Source organism: Rhamphochromis longiceps, linkage group LG12, assembly GCF_057381845.1.
Source record: "Rhamphochromis longiceps isolate RC_006_pf linkage group LG12, R_longiceps_female_GT1.1, whole genome shotgun sequence".
NCBI classification, from domain to species: Eukaryota; Metazoa; Chordata; class Actinopteri; order Cichliformes; family Cichlidae; genus Rhamphochromis; species Rhamphochromis longiceps.
In genome coordinates this window covers 1,664,336-1,683,394 of record NC_140568.1, presented here as the reverse complement: position 1 = coordinate 1,683,394, position 19,059 = coordinate 1,664,336, and the positions used below count along the sequence as shown (strand labels likewise).

Sequence of the window (19,059 nt, the reverse complement as noted above, 5' to 3'; positions counted from 1 at the left end):
CAAGTGGAAAAAGGCTTCAGAAACCACTGAGCTCCAGGCTCCATGGTACACATACATGCACCCTGTCAGTCCCACAGCTACAGTGTATTTATCTTACAGACATTCTCTGACAATCTGAATGGGAGCAGTTTGTGTCATGGTCCTGCGACCATGACTCAGTGACTTTGTGTTTGTGTTCTTTATTGTTATTATTCTTGGGCTGTTTTGGGATGGTTTGTGTTTTGGGATTTTAGACACTGGGTTCTGGGTTTGTGCTCCCTCTATTGGTCCCTGGTGTTAGTGTTCCCCTGTCTCGTCAGGTTAATCAGGTCCAGCTGTTTCCCCCACCTGTGTGTGATTTCCCAGTGTCTCTTTGTGTACTTATAGTGTGTGATTTCCTCTGCTCCTCGTCGCGTCGTCTGTGTTCATACCTGGTGTAATCCCCTGCGTGCTCTCCCTGCTGTTCTCCCTTCATGTTCAGGTTTGCTATTTCTTTGTGTAGTTTCTCCCAGTTAGTTCATCCTTAGTTCTGTTTTACCATCCCCACTTTATATTGGATATTATCAATAAATCACCCTCACACCTGAATAAGTGCTGCGTTTTGAGTCCTCCTTCCGCTCTCCACACGGCCGCTGCCCCGGACCGTGACAGTTTGTGTGTTTGTAGAGCTGTTTGAAGTTATTACTGAGCACAGTTCCACATCGTTCCAGCTTTCACATATGTGCGCTATATAAATATGCACCACATATATTAACTAAGTACAACTATACTGTATGGTGTTTCCTTTCAGCACATTTGACTGACATGCAGTAATAAATAATAAAGGTCACACTTTAACAACACTAACACGTGGCACTTTTTCTCACATGTTTCTTATTTTAATCAGTTAAATTATAAAATGGATGTAAAAGGATCATAAAATTAATTTTACATTTACTTAGCTTGTATTTACATTTCATGAAACATTTGATTATAATACACCAAAGAAAAAATGAGTTACACTAAAAATGAATATATAGTTTCTATTCTGAGAAGGTCTGTCAAGTAAAACAAATTCGATGCCATTTACTGGATAGACGAGATCATGAGTTGAACAGAGAAGAATGAAGTATCCTCATGTATCCTTCATGCATACAGTTTACTGCATGTAGCTCCTGTTTTGTAAAATAAATCCGTATCATCAGATGTTTTAAGTCATACAGCACAGTTCAATACACCTGATGTCGTATTTGATGCCTTTTAAACTAAACCTGAAGCGACCAGAAGAAAAACAACAATCTTGTAAATCATTAATTTTTAATCTTTATAAATAAAATTCAAATGTGACGATTTCTGCAGTTATGTCTGTTTCTTTACACTGGCCCTATGATACAGAAATGCATTAACTATAAAGGACAAGGCACGAAGATTTCAGTGATTTATTGTCACAAAAGCCATATTGATAATTTGCCCCGAGCACCACGTTTAGCTTGTTTGTGGCTCAGTTTGTCCTCTGTATACCTTTTTCCTTTTTTTGCTTTCTTCTGACCACTACTCCTGCTGCGGCCTTCATCTGGGTCGGAGTTTTCTCCAGGACTCAGGTCAGACTTTATCTTTTCAAAGATTTATCTATTGCTATTACGTGATGTGTGGTCTTAGAGACACAGACAACCATTCACACTCACATTCACTCACAGATGCACACCTATGGGCAATTTAGATTAATCAGTTAACATATCCCCACAAACTGCATGTCTTTGGACTGTGGGAGGAAGCCGGAGTACGCGGGGAGAACATGCAAACTCCAAAAGAAAGACCCCGGCCTGATGGTGGAATCAAACTCAGGACCTTCTTGCTGTGCGGCAACAGTGCTAACCACCATGCTGCCCAATGATAATAATAATAATAATAACAATAACAATAATAGTAAAAATAACAATAATAATAATAGTAATAACAACATTTTATTTATAGGTGGCTTTATACCCTCACGGTCACCTCACCTCTGCTAACTTCTAACTCTGTTAAATTTATTAAATTCGGTTTTTGTGGATGCCTGGATGTTAAACTTAATTGTTACTAGAGATGGACCGATCCGAATATCGTTGTCGGTCCGATACTGACCTAAATTACTGGATCGGATATCAGAGAGAAATAAAAAATGTAATCCGATCCATTAAATATCACGAAAGCACCTCACAAAACTTGCGGCATGGCGTAACTCGGCTCATAACCTCGGAGCAGTGTGGTCACGTGATAGAGCGGCTGTGGCGTGCAAGACCTGTCCTGGAGCTTCCCAGAACGTTACCCCAGAGAAGTAAAGCAAGTGTGTAAGTTCATCTCTGAATGTTTGTAAAGCGTTCCAGCGTTAAGCTTAACAACCGATATATGGAGCGACTGCCTCTCTCTCTCTCTCCTGCTGCTACTTCAATCATGAAACTGATCAGTGATCAGCTGATCGGCTTTTCTCTCTTGTTTGTTTTTGGCCACTTTGCGCCAGAAAGAGGAAACCAGCGGCTGAACAACAGCAGCACTTTTAAGCTTGATAAGCTGTTGTTAGAATTTATTTAATATTACTTTCTACACCAGGATCTTTTTCTACAGCTGATGTAACTGTGCAGGGGCGGATCTAGCAAAGTTTAGCCAGGGGGGCCGATAGGACATGAACAGGGAAAAGGGGCACAAAGACATACTTTTCTTTCTTATTTTCATGTTTAATTTTAATAAATAAATATCTGAATCTTACAACTAAAGGTTTTACCTGATGTAAAATGTATAGAAGTCCATTATAATATTATTATTGTATAGGAACTATTAAGTCTAATATATATACCCTAGTAAGCTATAGTACTTTTTCCTTTGGGAACCATCTGTGCAGTCTGCAATTCTGTTGAAGAAAGATGTTGAATCTATTTAATTATTGTGGAAAAATAAATAATTTTTTTTTTTTTTACACGTGCATTAAATTTAAGTTGATTACGTCGATTAAGCATCACGAGGTGGGGGGTGGGGGGTGGTTCCCTCTGCTGGTGGTTGACAACCCTATTAGTTAGGTTGTTTAATATTTCCACTAAGTACTCTTTAAAATACCAGAATAGGGAGGATGGTGCAGGTTTAAATTTATTAGATTGATCAGTGTTGCTGAACTATGAAATATTTGGGGTGCAGTGTATTTTTTGCATACAGGTGTAACAGAATAGCTTTAGTGGGTTTTAAAAAAAAAAAAAAAAACTTGAGTATGAACTTATACAAAATGCAGCAAGATATTTAAAAAAAAAGTTTTATTGATTAAAAAAAAACACTATATCAGATTCATATCGGCAGATATCCAAATTTATGATATCGGTATCGAACATAAAAAAGAGGTATCGTGACATCTCTAGGCTTGACTACTGTAACAGCATCTTTACAGGTCTACCTAAAAAATCAGTCAGACAACTACAGCTCATTCAGAACTTCAGACCAAAAAAGTGGACCACATCAGTCCAGCTCTGAGGTCCTTACACTGGCTGCCTGTCCGTCAGAGGATAGACTTTAAAGTTCTGATGCTGGCCTATAAAGCTCTGAATGGTTTAGGACCAAAATACATCAGTGACCTGCTGACCCAGTATGAACCTTCCAGATCCCTCAGGTCATCTGGATCCGGTCTTTTATCAGTTCCCAGAGTCAGAACCAGACACGGAGAAGCTGCATTCAGCTTTTATGCTCCTTATATCTGGAACAAACTCCCAGAAAGCCTCAGATCAGCTGAAACACTCAGTTTATTTAAATCCAGGTTGAAGACTCACCTGTTCTCAGCTGCATTTGAATAAAGCACCAAATCCACACTTTTAAGCTTAAATTTCAAAACTTACACTAACTACTGATTTTATCTACTGTTCTGATTTTATCTGTTTTGATTTTTGATTTTATCTACTGTTTTTTAATCAATTTTAAATCATGCTTTTTATTGTTTTTGTTTTTTAATGTCTCTGTAAAGCACTTTGAATCACCTTGCTGTTGAATTGTGCTATATAAATAAACTTGCCTTACTTCGCAGGTCGCATTTGAAAGCCGAGTCAGTGCATCCTTCATAACCCAACCTATCCCAGAATTCATAGCGCTGCCCAGCCAATTCGTTTCCAACAGTGGCGGCAGCTACTTAGTTTTAATATTACTCTTTCTGGGTCACAAAAGAAACTTTTTTTTTCATCATCAACAATTTTTATTTATTTCATTTTAAATCTTAATAACAGAACTTAAAAATAAATACATAAATAAATAATTTTAAAAAACAAACAAACAACAACAACAAAAACAAAGTTATCCTATTCTTTCTTCGCGCACCAATCCCCACACCACCACTCTGTCATTACTCCTGTTCTTCAAGTTACAGAAAGCCAGCATGTAAAGGGCCAAATACAATCATATTGATGCAATTTATCTAATAAACCATAAGCCACTTTTTCGTAAGACGCCAACTTAGCCATTGTCTTTAGCCACTCTTCATAAGGAGGGGGGCTCTTTTTCCGCCAATGTCTTAGCAGCACCCGTTTGGCCGTAGTGAGAGCCAGAATAATCCATCTTTTCGTATAAATGGAAAAATCTCCATCAGAAAGTTCTGTGGTTATACCAAGTATGGACAGTTTTGGTGAGATACCAAATCTCCTTTTTAAAACACTGAAAATTACCTCCATTATGTTTTCCCACCAATCCCGAAGTGCCGAACAGCTCCATAAGATATGTAAAATCGAGGCATTTTGACCATTACATCTCCAACATTCGTCCGTAGAGGCCAGGTTCCATTTATACAATTGTTGTGGTGTTCGATGCCACCTATGGATTATCTTAAGTTGAATAAATCTACTTTTCTTTATACGTAGTATTAAAATTTTGAAAACATGAATCCTGTTCAACTGAAGATATGTCCAATGCCATGTCCTGGGCCCAGTAGCCCTTAACTTTCAGGAGAGGGTGAGCTGACCGTTCTTGCAATAAGTGATAAATCTTAGTGGTGATGCCTTTACCCAAGGGGGATCTTGAGAGCAGGACTTCCACAGGGCCGCCCACAGGACAACTCAAGGGGGTTCCCAGCCACTTCGATAATGAACTATGTATTTGGACATATCTCCAGAATTGATTACGCTTCAACTTATATAACTCCACAATTTTATCAAAGCTTAAAAAACATTTGGTCCCACAGTCAAATAAATCTGATGCATTAAGGATGCCTGCTTTACGCCACTGTAGCCAGTCAACCGATGTCCCTCCAATTAAAATTCTTTTATTCTCCCATAAGGTTGCCGAAGGTGATTTAATAATGTCCCAGCGACCTGCCCTATGTAATTTACACCACAATGTCTTCACATTTGCAATTATAGGATGGTTAGTTTTATGACTGGTATCAAACAGCTCCCTCCAAGGAGAAATACCGCCATTAACTTCCGTCTCTATATGGGACCAGATGGGTTTAACTGGCGCAGTAGGTAACCAAGCTCTAAGTTGTTTCACGTTCATCACCCAATAATACCATTGGAAATTAGGCAATGAAAAACGTCCTTGTTTTGCACTCGCTTGAAGTTTCTTAATACTTAAACGATGCGGGGAGCTACTGCCGGATCAAAAAGTCTAGATCTTTGAAATACTTATCTGGAATGTGTAATGGAATATTAGATAAAATATAAAAGATCATGGGTGCAGTCATCATCTTAATACAACTAATTTTACCCCATATTGTGAGACGCACTCTGGACCATCTACCAAATTCCATTTTTATTCTTTCAATCATTGGCTCCATATTTGCTCGAACCATCTTAGTGTAATCCGAGGGAATTTGTATCCCCAAATACCTCAAACCATTCACGGACCACCGAAACTCCCACTGTTTAAATAAAGTATGGGGGCAGTGTCCTGACATAGGCATTGCCTCTGATTTATCCCAGTTGACGTGATACCCTGAAAGCAGCGTAAAGCTTTCTATACATTCTAATAGGGCTGGAACTGACTTCCCAGGCTGGGTCATAAGTAACAACATATCATCTGCATATAATAGAAGCTTATGTTGACTATTACCCATCAAAATTCCAAATATATTTACATTATTTCTCAGTTTTTGTGCCAGAGGCTCTATAGCAATTAGAAAAAGCCCGGGGCTAAGGGGACAACCCCGTCTTGTGGATCTCTGTAAAAGGAATAGGTCTGATATGAGCCCATTCGTCAATACTCGCACTGAAGGCGAATCATATAATATCTTTATCTACCTGATAAAATTGTCACCAAAACCAAACTTTTCTAATGTCTTAAACAGATAATCCCACTCAACACAATCAAAAGCTTTTGCAGGATCCAGCGATAGGGCCACTGTTGGATATACTGAATCATATACATCATTTTGCAAATTAACCAACCGCCTAATATTATCTGAACCATAGCGGTTTAGAACAAAACCAGATTGGTCTGCATGAATTGTTTTCGCCATTACTGCTTTTAATCGGCCCGCTAAGACCTTTGCCAAGATTTTTTGGTCAGAATTCAGCAAAGATATGGGGCGGTAACCACCTGGGTCTAAAGGGTCTTTCCCAGTTTTAAGAATAAATGTTATAAGTCCAGAGTGCATTGACTGAGGTAATGAGCCTACTTTGAACGCCTCATTATAAACATCGAGCAAAAGGGGACTTAACATATCTTCAAATGCTCTATAGAAATCCAATGGTAACCCGTCTAATCCTGGAGCTGTATTAAGTGGCATACTGTTAATTGCACGGGTAATCTCCTCCACTGTAATTGGAGCATCTATAATCTGCTGGTCAGTAGTGGAAAGCTGTGGCAGGTTTAAATCAGTAAAGAATGCTTCGAATTTCTGTTCATCTAAACTACCTTGTGTAGAATAAAGATTATTGTAAAAGGCCCTGAATCCATCATTTATATGTCTAATAGAAGCTGAAATAACCCCATGTGATTGCCGTATGCCTGGGATATGGTTCATACTGTCTTTCTGTTTAAGACGGTATGCTAATAAGCGACTCGGCTTTTCTCCCATTTCCCAATATGCTTGATTAATGCGAAATAAAGCGTATTCTGCCTTTCTGTTGTACAGTACATTCAACTTATATTTAACTTTAACAATTTTATTCAACGTAACTCTGTCTTTTGTGTGGGAATGTACTGCCTCAAGTGCCTTTAATTTGGCTTCTAACTTAATAATATTCTTGTTAGCTGCCTTCTTTTTAAAGGGAGCGTAAGAAATTATCCTCCCCCTTAAGTATGCCTTCATAGCATCCCACCAAGTAGCCAATGTAGTGTCCTCTCGATTATTTGTCTGTTTGTAGAATTGTATTTCATCTCTTATCAATTTAATAAACCCAGAGTCTTTAATTAAGGACACATTTAAATGCCATCTGCGGCTTTGGGGGATCTGTAAAATATTTCCAAGACATAGAAAACTTGGCGCATGGTCCGAAATTACTATATTACCAACACTTGAATCTATAGAGTTATTCACTAAGGCTTCAGAAATAAGAAAGTAGTCGATTCTAGTATAAACATTATGAGGCGGAGAGTAGAAGGAGTATTCCCTGCCTTCTGGATGCATTGTCTGCCAAATATCATTCAGACCTAAATCTGAGGTCATCTGCCTTGTGGCAACTACAGATTTACTCTCTGTGCCTCTCCTAAGTGATCTATCTAGGTCTTGATCCAGTATTTGATTAAAATCTCCTCCTACCACTATTTGTGCACTTCTAATTCCAAAAGATACTGTGACAGGTTATGAAAAAAGGCGGGTATGTCCGCATTAGGTGCATAGATATTACATAAAATTATTGGTGTGTCCAGTAGTTAGGGCCAATATAAATCTACCTTCCTTATCTGTTATTACTTTTGTTTCAGTAAAGCTAACTGCTTTATGAATCAGAACCGACACTGCCCTACTTTTACCAGCTCCAGGACTGGAAAAGACTTTACCTGCCCAGGAACATTTAAGTTTTAAGGCTTCTGACTTACACATGTGCATTTCTTAAATAAAGGCTATATCAACTCTTGGTAACTTTAGATATGTTAATATTTTCTTCCTCTTAATCCCGTTATTCAACCCTTTAACATTCCAGCTGGCTGTTTTGAAATCTGTCTGTCTATCCATGTTACAATGTGGAATTAACGAACAAATATACGCACTTTTTAAAATGGCCTATCCCCCCCAAAGTCAAAGAAATGCAATTTAAAATAATTAATGGATATTACCCAGCAGCTGAAATGCTTAAAAAAAGGTTTGGGTTTGAGGTAGAGCCATGTGGATTTTGTTCAAAAAAGGTGGAAAGTATTGATCATTTGTTTTTTTCCTGCTCAGTAACAACTGACTTTTGGCAAGATTTAGTAGACTGGTTGAGTATAAGAATAGATGGGATGACCCCACTGACTCTAACACAAGTTTTATATAATAATGGTGATCCATCTAAGGAACTGTCCATGCTACACAAGGTGGTGATAATTATGGGCAAATACCACATACACAAATGCAAATGGCAAAGTAAAAGACCTTCCCTAACTGTATTGAAAATTGAATTAAAATCTTTTTTGTCATCTTTAGAATTACTGAGGGATTCATGTAAAGAGGCTGCTTTGATATGCGACAATGGGACTGAACCTCTATCCTTTGAATGATTGTGATTTTGGTGTACTAAGTAAGCCACATGTATGTTAAAGTGTTCGCAGAAAGGAAACTGTTATATGTCATAAAAATGGCCTTCATATATTTATGTATATGTATATATGTGTTTTTGTTTTGTTTTGTTTTGGGTTTTTTTTCGTTTGGTTTCTTATTCAACCTTTTCAAGATGTTGTTGCACTAATGTTGTCTCCCAACGAGAGATTGTAATATGTGCATAAATGTAATTAAAGTATGAAAAAAAAAATGTTACAATGTGGAATTCCATATAACACTCCAATTCATAAGTATATCCATTGTAGAGGGTGGTTTTATGTGAAGATAAACCAATTTATAAATACAAGCATTCAAACTAAATAGAAACAAACTGAACAGAACAAGGGAAGCAAAACCAGAAGCACTGACATAAGACATAGACTTTCAAAGTAAAACAGGAAACATAACACAGAGGCGCTGACTTCACAAGGGGATACAGCTGACAGGATCGACCACAACCATGGCCCACAGAGACAGAACCAGAAGACTAAGAACTGTAACATTGTAACAAAAGACTAGAAATGATAAATGATGACAAAATCAAAGTCCAATAATAATGTAAAACTCAAAACACTGGGACATATATATTATACTATAAGACTCTTACCAGCTGCTCTTGGCAATTTTATTTGAAGTGTATTGTTTATTTGTATATACCTCACCCATGATGTTGATGGGCCATTTGTATTAATTGTAGTCATTTTAAAAGATCATCACATTAAAAACAGAAACTCAGACACTCATAGAAGATGAAACCACAGGGGGTGAAACATGCCCGCAGTGATGTTGTGGTATAATGAAGTCTCGACTCTGAGGTTTTTGTCCCAACCTCCACACAGAGAGTTTGAATTAGTGAGGGGTAGATCTGAGTGTGAAACCACATGCTTTTATCTCAGTCATCGACGCACCCATCACATCTATCGCTGAAATAACACACACCACATTTTCATTGTTTGTTATTCTCTTTATTCATCCAATAACTAACAATCACTGGCTGACTTGACTTGTGACAAACCGGCATTTCACAAAGAAAGAGCCGAGCACCAAGTTTTTGATGATGTAGAGATTTGGACACTGAATCAACTCCACCCTCATCAGGAGGAAGTGGCACTTTATGCTTCAGAGAAATGCTTCACATTCTGCTTTGCATCTTGTGAAAAACGGTTCACACTGCAGCGAGACAATGGACCTCGTTCACAGAGCAAATGCACCAAACCGTGTGAAAACCCTGCATATCATAGCATGCTTTAGAAACATTCAATACAACTTTAAACGGAAGCTCCAACCAGCACCAAATTAGTCCGTGTCATCCTTCGTCTCTCAGCAAATCGTGTCTGTGTCAGTGGAACGGTGGTGAAAATGAGAGTTTAAAAAACAGATGCAGCTAAATGTTGAAGTACAGAGAGCAAGTCAGCTAAAAACACAAAAAATAGACACAGCCTATTTGTGTCTATGTTCTGTTTCATTCTGATATTTCCACATATGTACACATATACTCTGGCTGATTGGATGGTGGCCTTCACACACCTTGAAAACTCTGTGTTAAGACAGACTCGTCTATCAGACACACACATCATTTTCAGTATTTCAAACTGGAAATTATCACGTTAATAACAACATATGTTAAAAATGTCCGGTTGTTCTGCCCGTGCATCTTTTGTACAAACAGCGACACTCTCCAGCTCCATTTGCCATTAAAATTGTCATCAAATGCCAAAAAGACGAAAAATGCATATTTAACTGATGGCACTCTCATTTTATTATTACATAGCAGACATCCAATAATACCATTAAGGTGAATTCTTTTAAACCACACAATCAATCAATCAATTTATTTATAAGCACATTTGAAAACAACACAGGTTGGCCAGCGTGCTGTACATAGTAAAAAAGTGAAAAGTAGATCAAACACACAAAGAACAAAACAACACTCAGTAAAAATGTGTTTTCAGAAAGGTTTTAAAAATGTCGAGTGTGGGAGAGATCCTAATATGAAGATGATCCAAAGTTTGGGCGCAGCGATCGCCCCGATCTCCTCTGTGTTTTAGCCTGCTGCCAGGGACAGCTAGAAGCAACTTATCAGCTGCCTGAGAGTTCTGTTTGGAGTATTTTTAGTTACCAGATCAGAGAGGTATGATGGAGCTAATCCATTTAGAGATTTAAAAACAAGCAATAAAATGTTAAAATCAATTCTACAACGTACTGGAAGCCAGTGTCAACGAAGCAAGACCGGGGAAATGTGGTTGTGTTTACGAGAGCCTGTCAAGAGTCGGGCTGCAGCGTTCTGAACCAGCTGAAGACGAGAGCAGAGCCTGGCTGATACCAAAATATTACAGGCATCAAGCCTGGATGAAGTAAATGCATGGATCACTTTCTCAAAGTCAGCAAATGACAAAATGTTCAGAATTTATTTTTTCTCAAATGAAAAACTGTCATCAAAGAACACTCGAAGATTCTTTGCAAAGGGACCTCTGGACTTTCCAGAGCACCAAGGTCAACCTTAAGAGAAGAGTGAGGCTCAGAAGGTCCAAATAGTTCAATCTCAGTTTTTTGATCATTTACATTCAAAAGATTTAATGCAAACCATGATTTAATGTCATCACCCATATGGAAAAGATATTTATAAACCTTATAAAGTTTGTTCCGTCTTGTGTGAAACTTGTATGAAAAGCATACAAGAGTGAAAACAGATGTAAGATCCCTTGAAAAATTATATAATGAAACTTGTATGTTTTGGATACTTACTGGAACAATATATGAAAGTAATGAGAAAGTGGCCACTTTCATGAGTAAATCATGTAAGTTTTTACTATTTCTTTTCCATATGGGCAAGGCCGTCTAGCAAAACTTTTAGAGCCTTCATCATGAGGATGAAGAGCCACCAAACCTGACAGAAAAACTTCTATCAGTTAAATAAGATCTGAACCATGCAGTTCCTTTAATACCCACACAGCTCTCCAGTCATGATAAGAGAATCCCATGATCCACTGTATCAAATGCCGCACTTAGATCTAAAAGCACTAAAATAGCAGAGTTACCAGAGTCAGCAATTAATAAAAGATCATTAAAAACGTTTAAAAGCACAAGCTCGGTGCTATGTAGCGCTTTAAAACCAGGCTGAATGTTTCTGAGATGTCATTAATCTGGAGCTTTTTCCAGGATTTTGGACAGGAAGGGGAGTTTAGAGACAGAACTGATTGTTTTTGGGGAAATGGGTGAATGTGTGGTGAGTGGAGGGTTGACAACAGAATTAATGATGTTGAATAAGACACAGGGCGTGTAGCTGTAGTTAGAGATGATATCTGATAAATACTTAGTTTTGCTTTTCGAACAGCATCCTGATAAAGAAACAGGGCTCCTCCTAACATATGAAAGGAGATCTGGAGTTGATCTTTTTTCCATTTTCTTTCCGCTTTCCTGCACGTCCTTCTGAGGCCCGAGTGACATCGTGTAACCAGCGATCAGTTTTAGGTCTAGTGCACTAAGGAACATCAAGAACATTTGAACAAGTGGCATTGAACAAAGTAAGCAAATGTTAATGCGCCTTCCAAGGAAGGGGCACCAATATTCTGATAAACAGCAGAGAAATGTCCAGCAGTGGCAGGAGAATATCTGCTACTGCTCACAAAGAATAGCCCTAAATAAAACACAGTGGCCCAGCATGGAGCCCTGAATTATTATTTCAGTCTGGTACCATGTAATGAAATGTATCTGTAGTGTGTATCTGCCATCGCTCATGTCCTTTGAGACGATACTGCACACCAGCAGTCAGTACTAACAAAAACCGTGCTTCTTGTTCAGTGGCACGTTTACCTGTAGTTCGAACATGTGTAACGTGATTATTAGCAACCTACCCATCTGCTTCAACTTGCAGTTTCTCACCGTTTACCAAAATTAACTGACTGTGCAACAAATTCTCTTCCACTGTACTTCAAGTGTTCTGCATTTTACATTTGCATGTGGAAACTCAGCAGAATCCGCAGTCTGAAACCTTTGGTGAAGAAATCAGACACTAGCCGTTCACCCAGCTGTCCAGGTCGTGGTAGACTTTCCTGGCTGGTAAACTGGGATACCTGACACAGATCTGACACAGCCTTTCTCTCCAGTCACTGTAGGTTTTAATTCGGTAGGTGTTGTGCCACTCCAAGTATTTCTCATAGGCCTGCCTGTCTGCAGACAAAACCTTCAGATATGTTGCCAGATCAGCTGGGCTATTGAAATCAGCTACATGGATAAAGGAATGTGGGGGGGTCATGGCTTCGTAGGTGGCCTTGTTGGGGCCGAGAACCACTGGTACAGCCCCTGCTTGAAAAGCGTTCCTCCAGAGTTTCTCACTGATGTAGTCTTTTTTCTCAGAGTTCTCAAAAGAAAGGTAGAACAGACAGTTTGAAATGGTGGGCAAAAGCTTCTTGTCTGGCAAGGGTTTCTTGTTCCACCTGCCATACACCTCTATGGGGATATGCTTCTTTAGTCTTTGATAAAAAGCAGCCCGAGTCTGTTGAGGCTTGTATTTGCTGACCACCCAGCTGGCAAAGCAGGAGCGATTTGGAGCAGCTGGAAAACTTAGATTATCACCTCCCAGCATTGTTTGCCCATAAGGAATGGATATGTCTGCATCACGCCTGTAGCTCATCGTCCAGTTAAAGAGGCCGTTGAAATGTGTGAGGTTCACATTATTGACAGGAGGTTCCAAGGACATCCACACCCAGTGCTGAGACGTAGGTCGATCCAGGTGTAGGGGCACAGATGAAAGACCTCTGCTCAGCTCATAGTGGTGGAACACAACCACGTCGGCAGCAGAGAAGTCAGCTCTGTCATCAGTGAGTAAACAACGGCTGATGTTATACATCTTGAGGCATTTGTTCCCGTCCAGACTGTAGGAGCGGCCAAACGGCCAGTGCCACACCAGAATCCTGATGTCTCCATGAGCACCGTTGGGGTAACTCTGCAGCTCGCGGTGGGTCAAGAAGCTGTTGTAGAACAGCAGTGAGAGAAAAATGACGACATGCAAGGTGAGAATAAAGCAGGCCCTGGGACCAGATGTTGTCATGGCTGCTGGGTGTATTCCAGGTCAAAGGGCCACCGATCAATGGTATGGAACACTAAAAGGGAAGGAAGGGTAGATCAGAAATATTACTTTCACACACTCTCATCAGTGCAGGAACTGCACATGGGCAAGATGTAATCAACCAAGACAGAAACTGTGGCAGGCATGTAGCAACAGTTTCATTTTATTTTATTTTAGATCTAATATGGAAAATTGCTGTTCGTACATGACACCTGTTCAATTCAATTTTATTTATATAGCACCAAATCACAACAAAATTCGCCTCAACGCGCTTCATAGATACAGAGAAAACCCAACAATCATATGACCCCTATGAGCAGCACTTTGGCGACAGTGGGAAGGAAAAACTCCCTTTTAACAGGAAGAAACCTCCAGCAGAACCAGGCTCAGGGAGGGGCGGGGCCATCTGCTGTGATTGGTTGGGGTGAGAGAAGGAAGACAGGATAAAGACATGCTGTGGAAGAGAGACAGAGGTTAATAACAGATATGATTCAATGCAGCAGCCTACACCTATTGCAGCATAACTAAGGGAGGATTCAGGGTCACCTGGTCCAACCCTAACTATCAGTGTTGGGGAGTAACGGAATACATGTACCGCCGTTACGTATTTAAAATACAAAATATGAGTAACTGTATTCCGTTACAGTTACCGTTTAAAAAGGTGGTATTCAGAATACAGTTACTTTGTTGAAATAAATGGATTACACTGCGGTACTTTCCTGTTTCATTTTGTCGCGGGTCAGGACTGTTTGGGTTTTGTTTGACAGCTACGTTCTGTTGTTCCAGGCGGCAGCGTTACGGTTGCCATGGTTACAGGGTGACGCTCTCTCTCTCTCTCTCTGCGACTGTGTGTTTCCTGGGTGAGAGAGCGCCTTTTCGTTGTTGTTGTTGTTGTGCTAAGCTAACAGGCAGAAGGCTACAAGCATAGCTCTAAAGAATGTAGCATCATGGGCAGTGTAGTCCGTGCTGCAGGGAGAATGGACTGCCATACACGTTATGGGTCTGTGAGCGCGAGGAGGGAGAAAAAGGGGAGTGGAAAGGTACGAGTTGTCATCGAGGAAAAACGGGAGCTGGAAGCATGTAAATATAATAATAACCACTGCAGCCAAGAAGAGTGCCTGACGAGCCCAGTTGTAAGTAAGCTGTTAAGACTCGACTGTACACCGTGTTCCTGTTTTCCTCCGAAAACAATAAGTTCCGTTGGAGCAGCCTTTCAACGCCTCTCTCTGTCTCTCGCCAGAAAAGTTGACCCACACAACAAAGTAAAGCTATTTTTCGGCTACGAGCCGACAGGGACCCCGCCGTATTAGTCAGAGGTCCCTTTACTACAGTTCGGAGTCGCGGACCTTCAGTAACAGTAATAAATCACCCAGCAATAGTACATTCACGTTGTTGTAAAAAGCACGATAATATATTAAGTAATCCAAAGTATTCAGAATACGTTACTCTCATTGAGTAACGTAACGGAATACGTTACAGAATACATTTTGGGGCATGTATTCTGTATTCTGTAATGGAATACATTTTAAAAGTAACCTTCCCAACACTGCTAACTATATGCTTTAGCAAAAAGGAAAGTTTGAAGCCTGATCTTGAAAGTAGAGATAGTGTCTGTCTCCTGAATCCAAACTGGAAGCTGGTTCCACAGAAGAGGGGCCTGAAAACTGAAGGCTCTGCCTCCCATTCTACTTTTAAATACTCTAGGAACAACAAGTAGGCCTGCAGAGCGAGAGCGAAGTGCTCTGATAGGGTGATATGGTACTACAAGGTCATTAAGATAAGATGGGGCCTGATTATTTAAGACCTTGTATGTGAGGAGCAGGATTTTGAATTCTGGATTTAACAGGAAGCCAAAACAGGAGAAATCTGCTCTCTCTTTCTAGTCCCTGTCAGGACTCTTGCTGCAGCATTTTGGATCAGCTGAAGGCTTTTCAGGGAGTTTTTAGGACTTCCTGATAATAATGAATTACAGTCGCCCAGCCTGGAAGTAATAAATGCATAGTTTAATAGTTTAATAGTTTAATTATTTATATAGCACATTTAATTACAACAGGAGCGTTGACCAAAGTGCTGTACAAGAATACAACATACATAATAAAACAACTTAGAGTATTAAAAGCAAACACCAACTATGAATTAACAAATAACTCTCATGCTGTATTAAAAGCCAGTAAATAAAAATGCATGAACTAGTTTTTCAGCGTCACTCTGAGACAGGATATTTCTAACTTTAGAGATGTTGCGCAAATGGAAGAAAGCAGTCTTACATATTTGTTTAATATGTGCATTGAAGGACATGTCCTGGTCAAAAATGACTCCAAGGTTCCTCACAGCGTTACTGGAGGCCAAGGTAATGCCATCCAGAGTAAGAATCTGCTTAGATACCATATTTCTAAGCTTTTCAGGGGCAGAGCTGGGTGTCATCAGCATAGCAGTGTAAATGTATGCTATGTCTTCTAATGATGCTGCCTAAGGGAAGCATGTATAATGTAAACAGAATTGGTCCTAGCACTGAACCCTGTGGAACTCCATAATTAACCTCAGTGTGTGAAGAGGACTCTCCATTTACATGCACAAACTGGAGTCTATTAGATAGATATGATACAAACCACTGCAGTGCAGTACCTGTAATACCTACAGCATGTTCTAATCGCTCTAATAGGATATTATGGTCGACAGTATCGAACGCTGCACCTGTGTGTACACAACCCCTGTCATCGTTCTGCTCCTGCAGTATGTTCATTACACACACTGTAGCTGCTACAGAAATGTTTAGGTTTCATTTTTTTAAATGCCAGCATTTCTTTTAATAATAATCAAATATTCATCGAATAATTAAAACGTCAAGGTAATTATTTCTGACTATATTTCATTCCTTTTCTGATCACTTTCATATATTTGTTAAACAGCAGTCTACTGAAATGAAAGTGGCACAGTGACAGCTGGGAACACCACAAACATGCGTCTAAGAACAGAACAGTTTCAAGAGAGAGAAAAAGGAAACCCTTTTTCCCCATTTTTCATGCATCTGAACACACAAACTGCCATATTTCATGATTATAATAAGCAAAGACAGTCTAGCAGCTGAAAACAAATCAAAACAAGTTTGTGCTGCTTACCTGGGTACCATACCAAGCAGTCTGCAGCTGGTGAAGCTTTTTCCTGCTCAATCTAAAGAACATAAAGGAAACCCTGCCTATGCCAAATCCTGTGACTCATTTCTTGCCTCACACACAGAGTGTGGGCGACGGGTGTGGCTGTTAATCTGCATGATTAATTGATCAGCCATCAGCAGAAACAAACACTATCATTTATCATGAAGTAATTTCAGATGAACACATGAGGGCAGAGCTGATGATTTATTGTATTAACATTCACCTGACTCTCAGTGTGGTGTGTTTACGCTCGCACTCAGCTGGTTTTAGAGTTACCACAGACATCTGCCACCAATACCACCCAGTTTTACACTCATTTAGTTATTTCTTAAATCACTCATGCATTCTGTTTTGCAGAACTAGCACAGCCACCAGTGGAGTCAAAAACATTTCCATTGCTGATTTTCGATTCGTAAACCACAAGCTGGTCTTCCTGTTCCTGTTCTCGTATCTCTGCAGAGAAAAGGGGCATTGGGTTACACCGCTCAATGAATGTGCCAACCACAATGTAACCGTTTCAGCCTTTTAGTGTGGCCTCCCATCAGTGCCTCTGCAGCCTCAGCTTTGACTTACACATTTAAAATTGTTTATGAAGTTGTAGTTATCAGAACCTGGTAGACTGTGCAAAAACTTCCCACAGAAGCCCAGTATTCCTGTTCAGTGATACTTTTGATCAGCTTAATTCTCTAACCCTTGCCTTGAAATGCTCGTTTTCTCTTGCTGTCACCCAAGATTCACCTTAATGCTCATATCTGCTCATGCTAAGTGATGCACAGTGTTGGGAGGTGTACATACCAAGCTCTAAATGTATTGTGTACTTTGAGTGCTGATGTGAGGCACTGTATAGGAGGCAAACAACAGGGTCCCACTGATATCATAAAGGTGTCTGAAAGCTGTATGAAACAATAACTGTTTGGATTAATTTTAGAGCTGTGCTAATAGTATAGAAGTTGTAATTCTACATTCATATTTTATTTCAAATACACTAAGGCACCAGTTGAAAAATAAACCAGTTGAAAAAAAAAAAGTCAACCAGACACCATTTTTGCGACCCATTTTTCAAATCACCTTGGGAGAGGGTGAGGCATGTTTCTCATGCACATGGTAAAGACCAGAGAGTCATTAGTGAATTAGTGTGGCGGAGTGAATCAAGGGTATTGGGATGGTTTTTGAAGTTTCTTTTCAAGTTTTCTTGCTAAATTAAACAACAATGCAGACTGGTTTTGTTCTTTAGAGGAAAAATAACGGTTGCACAGGCATTCAAACGAGTCTCGCCTTGTTGTCTAATATATATATATATATATATATATATATATATATATATATATATATATATATATGTCAAGGCCACTGAGGAAAGCAAAACTCAAAGACAGGGCTCCTAACTAAAAGTTTAACAGGAAAAACGCATGGTGCAAAGAGGAATAGTGATCCAGAGGTCCAGATAGGAAGGGAATCCACACATCTGGAATCCAAACAACACTCTCAAACTCAGGGCAACATCTCTGCACACCCAAGGAAGGAATCCAGAGGAATCTGTGCAGAGAAAAACACAGTAAGTTGTACTGTGAGTGCTCAGGTAGTATAGTAAAGCACTGTCTCGCTACAAGCAATTAAAGCACAAGAACTACAAACAGAGTATGTTGATATATTTTCTCTTTAACACATGTTAGAGTTAATTGGCTGAATGAGATGTGTTAAAAGTTTCACAGTCCTTTATTCACACATTGCCTTTTTCAGGCTGACACTGCCCACTAGCTCACAATGTTCCGCTCTGGGCTCCTTTCCTCTGCAGGTCCCACCATGTGACTCAAATAGGGGAGCCATGACCTGCAGATGATCCCCTCACACTTGCCCCTGAACCCACTACACCTTGCAGTTGAGCCATAAACCACACCCACCACACCTCTTATTTTGGAATTCATTTGAGAAAGAAACCAAAAGCAAATAGTAACTCACACACACACACACACACACACACACACACACACACACACACACACACACACACACACACATCAATATATAACCCCAACCCAAGAAAAAAGAAAAAGAACAATAAGCACATAAATAATCTAAACTTTTTAAAGAAAGAAAGGGTCAATGAACACAGGATTAACAAAAAAATGCGAGGGCAAGGAATAGGCTTACTTTATGAGATTATGTGGAGTTATAATAAACTAAAATACATCACTTGGACT

The 19,059-nt window shown here is 39.6% G+C and overlaps 1 protein-coding gene across 1 annotated transcript; it reads right to left on the bottom strand.

Moving 5' to 3' along the window:
* Positions 1-12,647: 12,647 nt before the first annotated feature.
* LOC146656539 (alpha-(1,3)-fucosyltransferase 7) lies at positions 12,648-13,685 on the bottom strand. Its single transcript, XM_085426802.1, has one exon. The coding sequence runs from the start codon at positions 13,683-13,685 to the stop codon at positions 12,648-12,650; it is 1,038 nt and encodes a 345-aa protein (XP_085282928.1).
* Positions 13,686-19,059: the final 5,374 nt, after the last annotated feature.